The 13,102-nt window shown below is 52.9% G+C and overlaps 1 protein-coding gene across 2 annotated transcripts; it reads right to left on the reverse strand.

Annotated features, from left to right (window-relative positions):
* Positions 1-516: 516 nt before the first annotated feature.
* Positions 517-10,112, reverse strand: DUSP15 (dual specificity phosphatase 15; the record flags this gene model as incomplete). 2 transcript variants are annotated; one of them, XM_084246927.1, is made up of 7 exons in its annotated part: positions 517-992; positions 1,803-1,974; positions 3,013-3,087; positions 4,002-4,051; positions 6,449-6,531; positions 8,012-8,045; positions 10,086-10,112. In XM_084246927.1, 7 exons carry the CDS (start codon positions 10,110-10,112, stop codon positions 723-725), a joined length of 711 nt encoding a protein of 236 aa, XP_084103053.1. In that variant the 3' UTR covers positions 517-722. The 2 variants fall into 2 exon arrangements, with proteins under 2 accessions (XP_084103053.1, XP_084103054.1); XM_084246928.1 differs by lacking the exon at positions 10,086-10,112 and adding an exon at positions 8,745-8,765.
* Between the last annotated feature and the right edge of the window lie 2,990 nt (positions 10,113-13,102).

Below are 13,102 nucleotides of genomic sequence, written 5' to 3' on the forward strand. Positions count from 1 at the left end.
AACTCTTACATGTAAAAGGTCAGGTGTGAGGGAGGCACTACTACTGCTGGTATTTATTTATGGGGAGGGGGAAGGGACTGAGGAAGAGGATGGAGAGGGGCTCAGAGAGAAGAGGGTTGGTTTAGACAGGAGAGACTCAGCACCAGTCTGGAGATCAGGGCTCAGGAGAGAGATGGGAGGGGGTCTCAGGGGAGTAAGTGGGTATAGTCTCAGAGGTCAGCACTGCAGAATGAAGTCAGGGAGAGTGGCAGGCTGCGGGGGGCTCTAGGGGATGCAGACCCCCTCCCATACCAGTTTCCTTCTGGCTCCTGGCCCTTGGCAGGGTCCTGCTGCCTTGACTTTGCTAAATGACTTGGAGCAGCTCAGACAGGTAACTTCTGTGTCTCTTTAATATCTTCCAGGCCCACCCAACCCCCACCCACCCACTCCCACTCCCGCTGCCTTTAAGGGGCAGAGACCCGGATGCCCCCTCACCCAGCCCGAGGACTAAGGCACCAGGTGGCTGCAGCAGGCCAGCTCAAAAACAGAGACACAAACGTGGAGGACACACTGACTGCAGATGCAGACAAGCAAGGCAGGCAGGGGGGCAGGGCCGCTGCAGGACTCCCACAGGCCCTGGGCCCGTCCTGGAGGCCGTGGGAGGCCCAGACCACCCCCAAGGGGATCAGTGGGGAGGGAGAGGGGAGCCACAGCGGGGTGGGATCCGCACTAGGGCGGGATCCTCACTTGCCGCCTTTGCGGGCCAGGCACCGCGGGAGGCAAGAGAAAGTCTGCTTGACGCGCGCCAGCAGCGGCAGCGGCCGGTGGGTTTCCCGGGGCGCGCGCTGCACCAGGCGCTGCAGGGTTCCCTCGGAGGCAGTGGAGTGCGACGTGGTGGAGGCCGAGGTCGCCGGGCCTTGCCGGCAGCGCTTGCACAGCGGCAGGAGCGCGCGCACCTCCTCCTCGTCGTGGAAAGGGCTCTCTCCGAAGCGCTCCTCCAGCAGCCGGCGGAGCTGGGGTAGGGGTGTGGGGTGGGAATGGGCGGGCGCCCGGCCGCAGTCCCCACGGCCCCGCCCTTCCCCGAGCGTCCCACCTCGCCAGGCCCCTCCCCTTCCTGAGCATCGTAGGAGCCTCCTTGTGAGTCTCCGTACCCCTCACTGAGTGGTTTCCTCTCCCTGAACCCCTCTGGGCCTTTGACACTCCAAATCTTCCAGACCTGCTGAATTCATACCCTACTGCACAGTGGGGACCGCCTTAACCCCTCCCAGCCGCGCCACAGCCCCCTCACACAGGGCAGCTTGCTTGCCTGCATCTTCTTGATGCAGCCCCGAAGTCAAGCCTCTGGGTACCAGCCTGCCCCCTGAGGAGGGCAGCCCCCCTTCTCGTTCTCTGTCTCATCCCTTGTTCCCAGGGAGGCCTCAGTTCTTGCCAGCCCCTGTACCATCTGCCCAGCAGGAGCAGGAGAAGGAATCCCTAGGCCCTCATCAGGGACCCAGGGATGGGGGACAGGGAAGGACATTTCTCTCCAAAAGGGCCAAACACTTAAATGTCTTCAGGTTCCAGGCAGGTGGGGCAGGTAGGGCTGGGACCCGATCAAACGGAAGGTGTGGCCCAAAGGCGTTCACATTCTAAATTAAAAAGGAAAAGAAAACCTCCCACTGGCCAAACGTAAGTACAAGTAGGGGCTAGATTGGCTCAAGACCACGGATCAAAACCCCAGAAAAACCTTCTGCGGGGTCTGAAGCACACAGGCTCTTTTTCCTTCTGATCAGAGCCCCGAGGGAAGTGTAGTCTCCCACCCCTGCCCCAGGTTTTGCCCCTACCTTCCGAGAATTGCCCCACCCAAACTCTTCAAGCTGCTGCCTAAATCCTGGGTTAGGGTTGGCGATGGGCCTGGAGGACTTGATAGCTTCAAGCACTTCCCGCCAGCCTAGCCCAGTCACAGTCATCACATATGCGGTCACGACAGTGGTGCTGCGGGAGATGCCTGCAAAGCTGAGATACCCCCACACCCCAAAGTTTTCAGGTAAGGCCCAATCTCCTCTGGGACTCCTTGGCATCCCATCCCCACTCCAGCTCTCCTAAGTACCAATCACAAGGCACCTGCACCTGTTTTCCTACCTCCAGGCCTTGCCCATATGGTACCCCCAGGCATTCTCCCACATCAAAGGTCTGAGTAAAACATCATTCATTCACCCAGTGAACATTTCCTGATCATCTGTTATTTTCCAGGTACTGGATAGAGAGTGATGGGCTCTGCCATCTGGGGCTTGAAGTATGACCAGGGGAGACAGAAACCAGGGAAACAATTTCTAGTGGTGACCCCTGAAGGTGAGTGCAGGGGAAGAGGAGTTTGCATTGGAAGAGGTCTTAACCTAGTGGAAGGGAGCGGGGAAGGTTAGGAAAAGTGTTCCAAGGATGTGACATAGGGTAAATCTTGAAAGATCAAGAATATTCTGGGCAGTGTACCAAGACCATGAGGTGGGAACTGAGTGGATCTGAAGAATGGGGAGATGGGCAGTGCACTGCTGCAGGGGAAGGAGGGAGAGGGTCATGTCAAGGCTGGAGGGAACTGGTCCCACGCTCAGCACAGCCACCTGAGCCTGGCAGGGTGAGAAGTTATGGAATGAAAAAGCCACTGAGCCAAGGGCCTCTGGGAAGATCCCAGTCCCAGTCCCTGTTCTTCAGGAACAACTCAAAGGCCTGGAGGGGAGGAAAGAAAGCTAGAACAATGGGAGGGTGCCTGGCTTCCTGCACGACCTCACCTTTCCCTCCCAGAGTCCATCAGGTCTTCTCCCCCATTTTACAGATGTGGAAATTGAGTGTCAGGGCAAACAGCTATTTGGCCATGGTCACGCGGCTGATAAAGGACAGAACTCCGATATGCACCTGGGATGGGCTGCTATTCTATGAATGGCATCCGGACAGCGGGAGGAGATCTGTCCCAGGCTCCACATTCCCCTGGGAAATGCAGGTGCTGGGGAGGGAGGACAGACACTTCCTTCCACTCCCCCCAGTCCCCTCTTAACTCACCAGTGCACAAGGCAGTTCCCCCCATTGAGGCGGCAACAGTGGATGAAGTTGATACATTCTTTGAAGTGCTTTTTGCTGGAGAAGAAAAATAGAGCAGGGAGCACTAGGGGGCAGGTGTCTTAGAAGGTATCCTTCCCCTTTACGGGAAGGCAAGAGATAAAGAACCCTGGGGCCCTCAGGTCAGCCAGCACATGCAGTGAATAGAGAACATGTATGTGATGCAATAATGCTGGTATTTCAGCAATGGCAGAGGCCAATGATGGCAAATCCCACCACTGAGGCCAGGGCACCTCCCTGCTGGGTCCTGACAATCTTATTTTCATGGAAGACTTCTCATGATCTTTCAAGGAAATAGGTGGAGATATTCCTCCAGAGTCTGTAACCAGACTGTTTGGGGACAAGCAATGGGGTTGGAAGCAAGATTCCCAAGGGGCATGAGTGTCTGATGGCGTCCCTCCCAGTAGGAGGGCCCTGCTGCTAATAACATGAGCAGAGATCCCACTGAGTTCCTGGTACCCTCCAGGCCCTGTCCTAGATCTTTAAGTCATGCCATCTGTCTTTGGAAGCCTCCCTGACCCTGATTACAGGGAGTGTTTTTCCTCTCAGAGAGGGGAAGTGATTTGTCCAAGGTCACACAGCAAGTAAATGGCAAAGCCGGACTGGAACCCTGATGCCAACTCAGGAACAGGCTGAACAGGCTCAACCTGATCCTTTCAAATTCACTGGGGCATCTGTTCCCGGGAGACAGGGTACTTTCTCCATTTCACAACTGGAGAGGCAGATCTGGGAGGTTAGGGTCTTGGCTAGGGTAGAGGGGGCATGAGCAGGGGTTTGACTGACACCTGGGCCTGGTGATCACCTGTGCTGGGGTCCCCAGGTCAGCGTTCTGGCCTGAGTCCTCTCTCTCTCCCCTCAGACCGCCTCCCACCCTCCCTGCCACCATTACAGGAAGCAGCTGTCTGTCTGTCAGTTCATCCAGGGGAACTTACATGGGGACTTCAGGGGTGTCAGCCACTGGGATGCGAAGGTAGGTTATGTCCTGCAAGTACAAAACACATGTGGGCAGTGGGAGGCCCCTCCTGTGCCCCTTTACCCCAGTTGGGCCACCCAAGCCCCAGACCGGTTCTTGCCCTCTCTGGGCCACTGTTGTCCTCTCTGTTCAAAGAGGTAGATGCCATCTCTGAGTGCCTCCCAGCTCTGACTGATTCCAGAACCTTCTGAGGAGAGGGTAGCCTAACTCCATAGGTTAGGCTTGAGTACCTTGGGAACAAGGACTTGAAAAAAGGATCTAGGGACTCTTTTAATAGCTCCATAAAGGCTATTAAATAGCCACTTAATAGGTCACTTAAAGTGACTTCCCTTCAAATCAGTATTACAAAAATACATCTAAAAAAAGGCCAAAGCAGGGAGGAGCACAGGGGACTGAGGTGATGGTGCATGGGTGCATTGGCGAAGGAAACTCTGGGGACTACACCTGAGGGGGTGAGGGGAAGCAAATATTATTTAAAAACAAACAATGATGTAAAAAAAATAAAAAACAAAAAGGTCAAGGCAGATGTTATTATCTTGGGGAAAAAAAACCTAATGATTATGAAAACAACTTGTAGTACGTGAGTTGGGGTTATAAAACTATGTGAAAATTATTAAAATAATTTTAGGGCCTCCCTGGTCGTGCAGGTTAAAGTCTCAGCCCTATCAAGCTGTCACCAGCCACTGCAGCATGAGTTCAATCCCTGGCCAGGGAGCTACCCACATGGTGCAGCAGACCTCTCCCGTCTTGTCCGCTGCTCCCCTCAGCAGTGTATTTCAGTAGATCTACCTGTTCTGCTCCCCATTCTGTCTCTGGTGAATCCTCTAACCCCCCTGCACCTCTGGCCTACACCCCAGCTTTTATATGCATAAATAAATAAAAATAAATCTTAAAAAAATAAAATAATTAAAATTTAATAAAATTAAAAAAAATCAATGAATCAATTACCAGTACTTTCTCCAACAAAGTTAATACAACATCCTTCACTTATACTTAACCTTCACTCAAGATCATAGAATTATTTTTTCCCTTGTTCCAAGAACCTCATCATTTTTCTTGAAGGACCTCGCTTAATCCTTGGATATTCAAGGTTCTTTCAGGAGGTTAGCCCGCCACTGGCCAGTGGCTAAGGGACCCCTGGCCAGGTCCTCATTCATCAGTGCCTTTGTTTGAGATTCCAGCCCTTTGCTAACTTACTTTCCCCAAGGTCACAAAATCCTGCATATTTTGCAAGGTTTGCAGTTTCCCTTTGCAACACATTTGGCCTTGGGTTTGCACAGCATTATCAGACACTGACTGGTACATTCACTGATGGATGGGGAAGGAAAGAGGCTTGTGAGAAGAGGGCCAAGCTGCTGGAACAGAGACTTTGCAAGCAGTTATTTCATTAGTAAATCTATTCAGGACTTGATAACCTTCCTCACGCAGCTAGTGGCTGCATACTTCAAAACAAGCCTTCCCTAAAGCAAAACCAGACTCTACTGACCTGGAAAGTTCTTGGAATGACACTGAGAATCACAGATTATTGGAGGTTTCTCTTAGAGACTAGCAAACCTGGGAAACTAAGGCCCAGGGAGGGCAAGGACCCTGCAAAAGGTCACACAGTAAATTTGTGACAGCACCAGGTTTGGAACTCAGATCTCCAGTGCCCTTTCTCACCCACATTTCTTTTCCTTTAGTCGGTGACACACACAAGGGAAAGGGTGGGGGGAGGATCTGTTTAAGGAATAAGAATATGATTAATTTTGTGATATCACTAGTAATTTGTGAGCACCTATTATGTGACTCTGAACAACTCAGGAGGTAGGTACTGTTGTAAAGATCCCTTTTTACAGATCAGGTGATTGATGTTCAGAGAGGTGAAGTCCAGTACCCCTGACTACAGAGAGAGCAGTGGTGAAGGTGTGAATTTGGGCTCTGGACCCCAGCCTCTGTGGTCTGGATTTCCCACTTTCCTCCTCTGTGTCTTAATGCCCCAGCCTCTCTTTTCCAGGTCTCAATAAAACCAGCTCTAACCCATCTAGTGGAAGCCAAGCTGTGTCCAAAGCCCCTTCACCATCCTGCAACTCCTTTACACCCCAGAGCTGAGGTCACATTGCAGACACAGACGCAGAACGGTCCATTTGGAATAATCTATTCTGTAAGGGTAATAGGAAGCCCACATGGGGGCTTTTTTAAGGTTCAGGCCTCTGAGGCTAGATAGCCTGTGTGACCTTAGGCAAGTTACTTTACCTCTCTGGGCCTCGGTTGTCAAATAAGGGTACAACCATACAACTGGCCAGTTTTTCATTAAATGAGTCAGCATGGGTCAGGGAGGCAGCACATAGTAGGTGTTGATATATGAGTGTCCTGAGGGTTTGAGTCCTTCCCACCTACGCCCAGCCCCGGGACAGGGGCAAGGAGTACCTGCAGCAGAGGCTGGGGTGACTCATGGATGGAGATGATATGTGTGATCTTATTCCGGCCCAGCTGATCCAAGTCTTTGGCATCTGAAAGAAACAGGATGCTTGAGCCAATCTGGCAGGTGTGGCTTATTTGTTTCTGATGACCAAGGGAGGCAGGACTCCCTGCTTAGCTCTCCTCCTCACCCCACCCATTCCACCTTAGCCCACCCTCTACCAGCTCCCAGCTTCGTCCCCACCTCCTGTTCCTGGCATGCCAGGGCCTGCCACTCTCTTAGGCTTCATTTGGTCTTGTGACCAGAGCTCAGCATCTCCCTGGCCTTGCCCATGCTGTTCTTTCCATTGCAAATACCCTTCCCTGGCATAGCCTTGACCCAACAATTCTACTTCTAGGAATGGACTGTACAGGGTGAGCTGCCAAGGAAAGCTGTGGGTAGAGGATGCTGTTTGATGCAGTACTGCTTATGCCAGTAAACACATCCGAAGTTTTAACAACTGGGAACAACCTCAGTGGCCATCAAAAGGGGACTGGATAATGATATACTCATGCTTGAATACCTTACAGCCATTGAAAAGATCTCCATGTTCTGATGAGTAACAATGTGTTATTAAAGGGGAAACCCAGGTTACAGAACAGCACACAGAAGAGGTTTCTATTTTTGTTTCAAACATTACATCTGTATCTACAAAGAGATATGAAAAAGGACCCAGGGATGTGTCCATACTGCTATCGGTGGTCCTCTCTAGGGGCTGGATTCCAGGGTGTGTGGACCTCCTATGATCAGATAAACAACAGCCCTCGAGCTCTGAAAGTCCCCTTCCTCGTTTAATGAACATTGCTGAGAGCTTATGGTGTGCAGCCTGGGCTGGGCCTGGGGTCTGGGGACATTCAACTTCCAGGCCCCTGTCCTCATTTACTTAATCAAATTCTGAGGCCAAGCATCACTAGCTGCTGAAGTAGCTCCCAGGGAGGAGGGACCAGGGTTTATAAGAGTGGAACAGCAAAGGGGCTGGAGGGTTGGAAGCAGAGGGCCCTGTCCCATCAGACGTCCTGGCCTTGCTGAAGCTTCCAGCCTGTCTCTTAGCACAAGCCTGGGACAGGCAGAGTGCATGGCCTTGGGACAGACAGTGCTGACCAATGAAATCTGCCAGATAGAGTCCAATCTCCAGAGACCTCTCTTCCTCTGAGGAGGTTGTTCGGGGTGGGGGGCGGGGGGAAAGGGTTCCAGTTTCTAGCTGGAACTCCCAGACAGACTTCAACCCAGAACCTCCGGTAGGAAGAGCCCTTAGAGACAGGTGGTACTGTGTGAAGGAGAGGCTGAGGCTCAGAGGGGGTGCAGACTTGCCTGGTGTCTGGCTCTCTGAACCCTTGGCACTAGGGATACTGCCCGGCCCATGAGACCTTCAGTGCTCAGAAACTCTTCTCCCCACCTCCCCGTGGCCCCTCCACAGTCTGGCATGCTTCCCCGCCCTCAGGCCCCATTCCTCAGTTTTCCCAAGGTGCGTGGGCCAGAGCATGAATGGTGGACACGGGCCACGGCCTTGGGACACAGTGGGCAGTGCTCACCGATGAAGTTTCCGAGGTAGAGTCCAGGAAGTACCTACAGGAAAGACAGGCAGGGGTCAACCCCGAGGGCTGCAACCTCAGAATCCACAGCTGGGGGCCACGGCCTCTCTGTCCCATGAAGGGTGTCAGGACCCAGGAACAACCTCCTCCCTCTCCTGGACCTGGACTCTGAGAGAGGCAGGGGCGTGGGCTGGGGGAGCTTGGGGAGGGGAGACAGCTTGGGTGGGAGTAATTGGAAAGCGGAGGGGGGTAGGAAGGCCTGAGGGAGGGGCACGGGGTAGTGGGGGGGGGTGGGATTCTGAGCTGGGGAGAGGAAGACAGAGACAGGCAATGCAGAAGCAGACTGGGAAGGATAGAGAAACAGCCCCAGGGAGCCGGTCACTGGGGTCAGAGACCAGCGAGACAGACACATGGAGACAGAGAGAGGGACCTGGAGAGAGAGTCCGGAGTGACAGCCACAGAAAGACAGAATGAAACAGAGCGCCCGGCAGAGGCAGAGACGCTGGAGACACCAGAGAGACACAGAGACAGAGGCAGGAGCAGACACACAGAGATACAGGGTCCGAGAGAGACACAGGCCCCTGAAGACACCGCGTCTGAGCCCCAGGAGACAGAGATACAGAGACTCGCAGGGAACAGAAGGGCAGAGGCGGGCGGAGAGACCCAGACAGAGCCGGCGCCGGGCCGGGCTGGGGGCGACCAGGGGTGGGCGGCGCGAACCCCGCTCCCCTACCTTGGTCATGCCATTCCCCATGATCCCGGGGCCGGGGGTCCGGGCGCACCCCCAGCTCGCCGCCCGGAGAGCGCTCGGGTCGCAGCTGTCCGGCTGGCCCAGGCCCGGCGCCTGCAGCCGGGCGGGGATCGGGGGGCCTGGCGTCCGCGGCCCCGCCCAGCCCTGCCCCGCCGCCGCCAGCGCCCGCCGACCCCCGGCCAGGGAGGGAAATGGCGGTGGAGCCGCCGCCGACGCCGCTGCCAGTACCGCCGCAGGCTCCTCCTCCCCCCTCGGTCATGTGGGGCCCCCCCGGGTCGCGGCAGGGGGCTGGACAAAGCCCCAGTGTGCCGGGCCCAGGGCCCGCGGGACAACGGCAGCTTGTCGGGCCGCGTGGGGCCGCCACCTCCGGAGGTGGGGGCGGGGCCGCTCCCCCACCCTGGCACTGTCTGGCGCGGGAGGGTGGGGGGCAGGGAACGAGCCCCCAGCTGGGGACCAGCGACTCATCCCAGTTCTGGCTCTGCCTGGACCTCCTGCGGGCCCTGGGGCGAAACACCCCGCTCCTTCAACGGAGGTTTTCCATTAGAAACATGGGGGTTGGACTGTGATTGCTAAGGGTCCTCTGCTTTTCAGATTCTGTGTGAGATGAGGAAAGAGGGTTACACCTTTCTTCTGTAGATCCTCTCTCCTGCTACCCCCACCCCAGGCAGGCTTCCCACCTGTCAACCATCTCCTCCACACTGCCCCAAACATCTGTCTTCCCATCTGTTCATTCACCTATCCATCCATCCACCCATCCACCCACCCAGCCATCTATCCACCACCCATCCATCCACCCACCCACCCACCCATCCATCCATCCACCCATCCACCCATCCATCCACCCATCCATCCATCCACCCACCCATCCATCCACCCACCCATCCACCCATCCATCCATCCACTCATCCACCCATCCACCCACCCATCCACCCATCCATCCACCTATCCATCCACCCACCCATCCACCCATCCATCCATCCACCCACCCATCCATCCACCCACCCATCCACACATCCATCCATCCACCCACCACCCACCCACCCACCTAGCCATCCACCCAGCCATCCACCACCCATCCACCCAGCCATCCACCCACCCACCACTCATCCACCCATCCACCCACCCATCCATCCACCCACCCATCTACCCATCCATCCATCCACCCATCCATCCACCCACCCATCTACCCATCCATCCATCCACCCATCCATCCACCCATCCATCCACCCATCCATCCACCCACCCATCTACCCATCCATCCACCCATCCATCCATCCACTCACCCATCCACCCATCCATCCACCCACCCATCCACCCATCCACCCATCCACCCACCACCCATCCAACCATCCATCCACCCACCCACCCACCCACCCATCCAACCATCCACCCACCACCCATCCATCCTCCCATCCCTTCCTCCCATTCACTTTGGCCCCTACAAGGATGGTCCATTTGGGTCAGCTCTGCTAGGTTCCTGGGTTAGCAGCCCCAAGAAATCAGAGGTAAATGTGAGGAGACAGGGTGAGGTAGGGGAGTCACCTGGGCCCTTGCAGTAGAGGAGATTACAACAGTATAGTCAGAGGCAGGGTCCTGTCCTGGGAGACCAGTGGGGAGATCTAGTTATATGACCCTGTTCACCTCTGACCTGCTGTGTGACCCTGGGCAAGTCTCTTTGGAGCCCCAGCTACCCTTTCTGGGTATCTCCGTGGGTGCGTTCAGGGGGGCCCTTCCTGACTACTAGGACCAAAGCTGAAGAATGTAAAATAATTGAAACCAGACACCCCCTGTGGGACTGAAATAGAAACTGCTGAGCCGACTTTGCTCTTCCAGCCATTGCCTCCCCCTCCTTCATCTATCGGAGTGGATGACAGTGGCAGGAATGGCAGCGCAGAGCAGGACAGGACCCAAGTGAGGAGCAGTGACTGGTGAAAAAGAAAACTGTTTTTTCTTCCTCAGATTCACCACTTACGGGGGGATTCCTCCAATTCTCAGCTCTCTCTGAGCCCCAGGGTTCTCATAAAAACCAAATTATTCTGCGAAGTTTTACTAAGCACCTCCCCTGTGGTAGGTTCTAGGGACATACAAGTAAGCGGATGATCCCAGCCATCCCTGGCTAACAGCCTGACCCGCACTGCCTAATAGTAATAGAATGTGAGCATGTGTATACTTTGAAGTTTTCCAGTAGCCACATTAGAAAAGTAGGGACAGGTTGTTAAGTCCAAAATATTATTACGAAGTTCCAAAATATTAGCCTGGCAATATGTAGTCAATATTGCAAAGTTAAGGACACGTTTTACATCTTTTTTTAAAATTGTATTATGTCCTTAAGAATCCAGTGTATATTTTATACTCAGAGCACATCTCATTTCAGACTAGCCACAAATCAAATGCTCAGTAGCCACAAATGGCTTGTAGCTACATAACAATGTCAGGTCTCTGCGGGGAGGGGAACAAAACAGGCAAATAGACTCAGCATTTACAAATGGTCACATTTTCTATAAAGGAAATGAAGAGGGGGGAGAAAGAATCTTTCTGAATAGGTGACATTTGAGATGGCCTGGCATATAAGAAGGATCCAGCTATTTAAAGAGTGGAGAGCACATTTCCAGCAAAAACAACAGTACAGGCAAGGCTGTGGGGAAAGCTTGACTCTTGGGAAGATCCAGTGGGACTGCAGAGGTGGGAGCCAAGGAGAGGGGATAAGAGAGAAGGTTAAAGAGGAGAATGAGGGATCTAGCATGCCCCACGTTGTGGGCTTGGGGGTGACATGTGACTTGACTTTCCCAGAATGCCCCACCCAGTGGGTAGCATATAGAAATGCTGGCAAAGGGACTGAAGACTAGCTCATGTTCATGGCCCTGGCCTCAGCAGCTCTGTGAACGTGGTAAGGCAGCCAGACCCCCGGGTCTGTTTCTTCATCCATGCGGGAGCAGTTATTACAGCTTTTCACTTCTACTTGGTTATTGGTGGTCGTGGTGGTGGGGAGGATAATCAAATCACATGTGCAAAAGAACTCTACCATGATAAAAACCCTAAAAAGAAGCAATATAGTGGCTAGATTTTACACATTTAATATCTATGTGCTGTTCAGCCTTTGAACGTGTTAATTATTGCAAAGTCGAATTTGCCTTAAATGTCATGAAGTGACTGTTTTAGAAAACCAATATTATGAAGATGTTAAAATATAGGTATGGGTATTTTTATATAAATTAAATATCCAATAGACAGTAGCATAGGGATGCTACAGGGCTACCACAGCTGGACTGTCAGAGAGGAAGCAGCTTCCTCCTTGTTGACTGGACCTCCTGCTCTTGTAGCCTCCACTTGCCATGTAAGCAGGCAGCCTCACTGGAAGCCATGTTATGAGGGAGCCCAAAACAGCACCCCTGCAAGAGACCACATGGAGGATAAGGGGATATATACAAAGAGGTGCCTGCCCAGCCTCCATGCTGTTCCAGCCATCACCTGAACCAGAAGTGCCTAGGGAAGCCCTTCCTAAATTCCTGACTCACAGCACTGTGAACGTAATCAAATGCTTGTGTCAAAAATCAGTAAACTAAAACACCTCGTCATTCCCCTTGCTTAAAACCCTTCAATAATTCACTGTGGTAGGCAAAAAAATGGTCACCTCCAAAATGCCCACACTCTAAATCCTGGAAATTGTGTATATGTTATGTTAAAGAGAAGGGAGAATTAAAACTGCAGATGGAACTGAGGTTGCTGATCTGCTGACGGTGATTTGGGGAGATTATCCTGGATTGTTCGGGTGGGTTCAATGTAATTAACAGGGTCCTTTTAAGTGAAAGAGAGAAGCAAGAGAAAGAGTCAGAGGGGAGGTGATGCCAGAGCAGAGATGCAGTGGTACAATTGCTGACTTTGAACCTGGAGGGGTCCCATGAGACAAGGAACGCAGGTAGAAAAACAAGGAGGCTTCTGGCACTTCCAGAATGAACTCAGCCCCTTAATTTTAGCCTAGTGAGACCTATTTCAGACTTCTGATCTCAAGAAGTATAAGCTAATCGATCTGTGTTGTTTTAAGTCACTCCATTTGTGATAACTACAAAGCAATAAGAACCTAATAAACTCATCAACACTCTTAGGAAAAAACCCAACCTGTTTAGCATAGCAAATGAGGTCTGTGGGATTTGGCTTCTGCCACTGTGATCTTGGGCCTATTTCTTAACTTCAATGGGTCTTGGTTTCATCATCTATAAAATAGGAAGGAAAAAAGCCCCATAGGTCTGTAGTGAAATTGAGTGAGAATGTATTTAAATTTCCTGGTACAGAGACATGCACGATCTGTCATCATTATCACCATTGTCACTAGTATTTTCATG

This window comes from Talpa europaea, assembly GCF_964194135.1.
Source record: "Talpa europaea genome assembly, chromosome: 11".
In the NCBI taxonomy this organism is placed as follows: domain Eukaryota; kingdom Metazoa; phylum Chordata; class Mammalia; order Eulipotyphla; family Talpidae; genus Talpa; species Talpa europaea.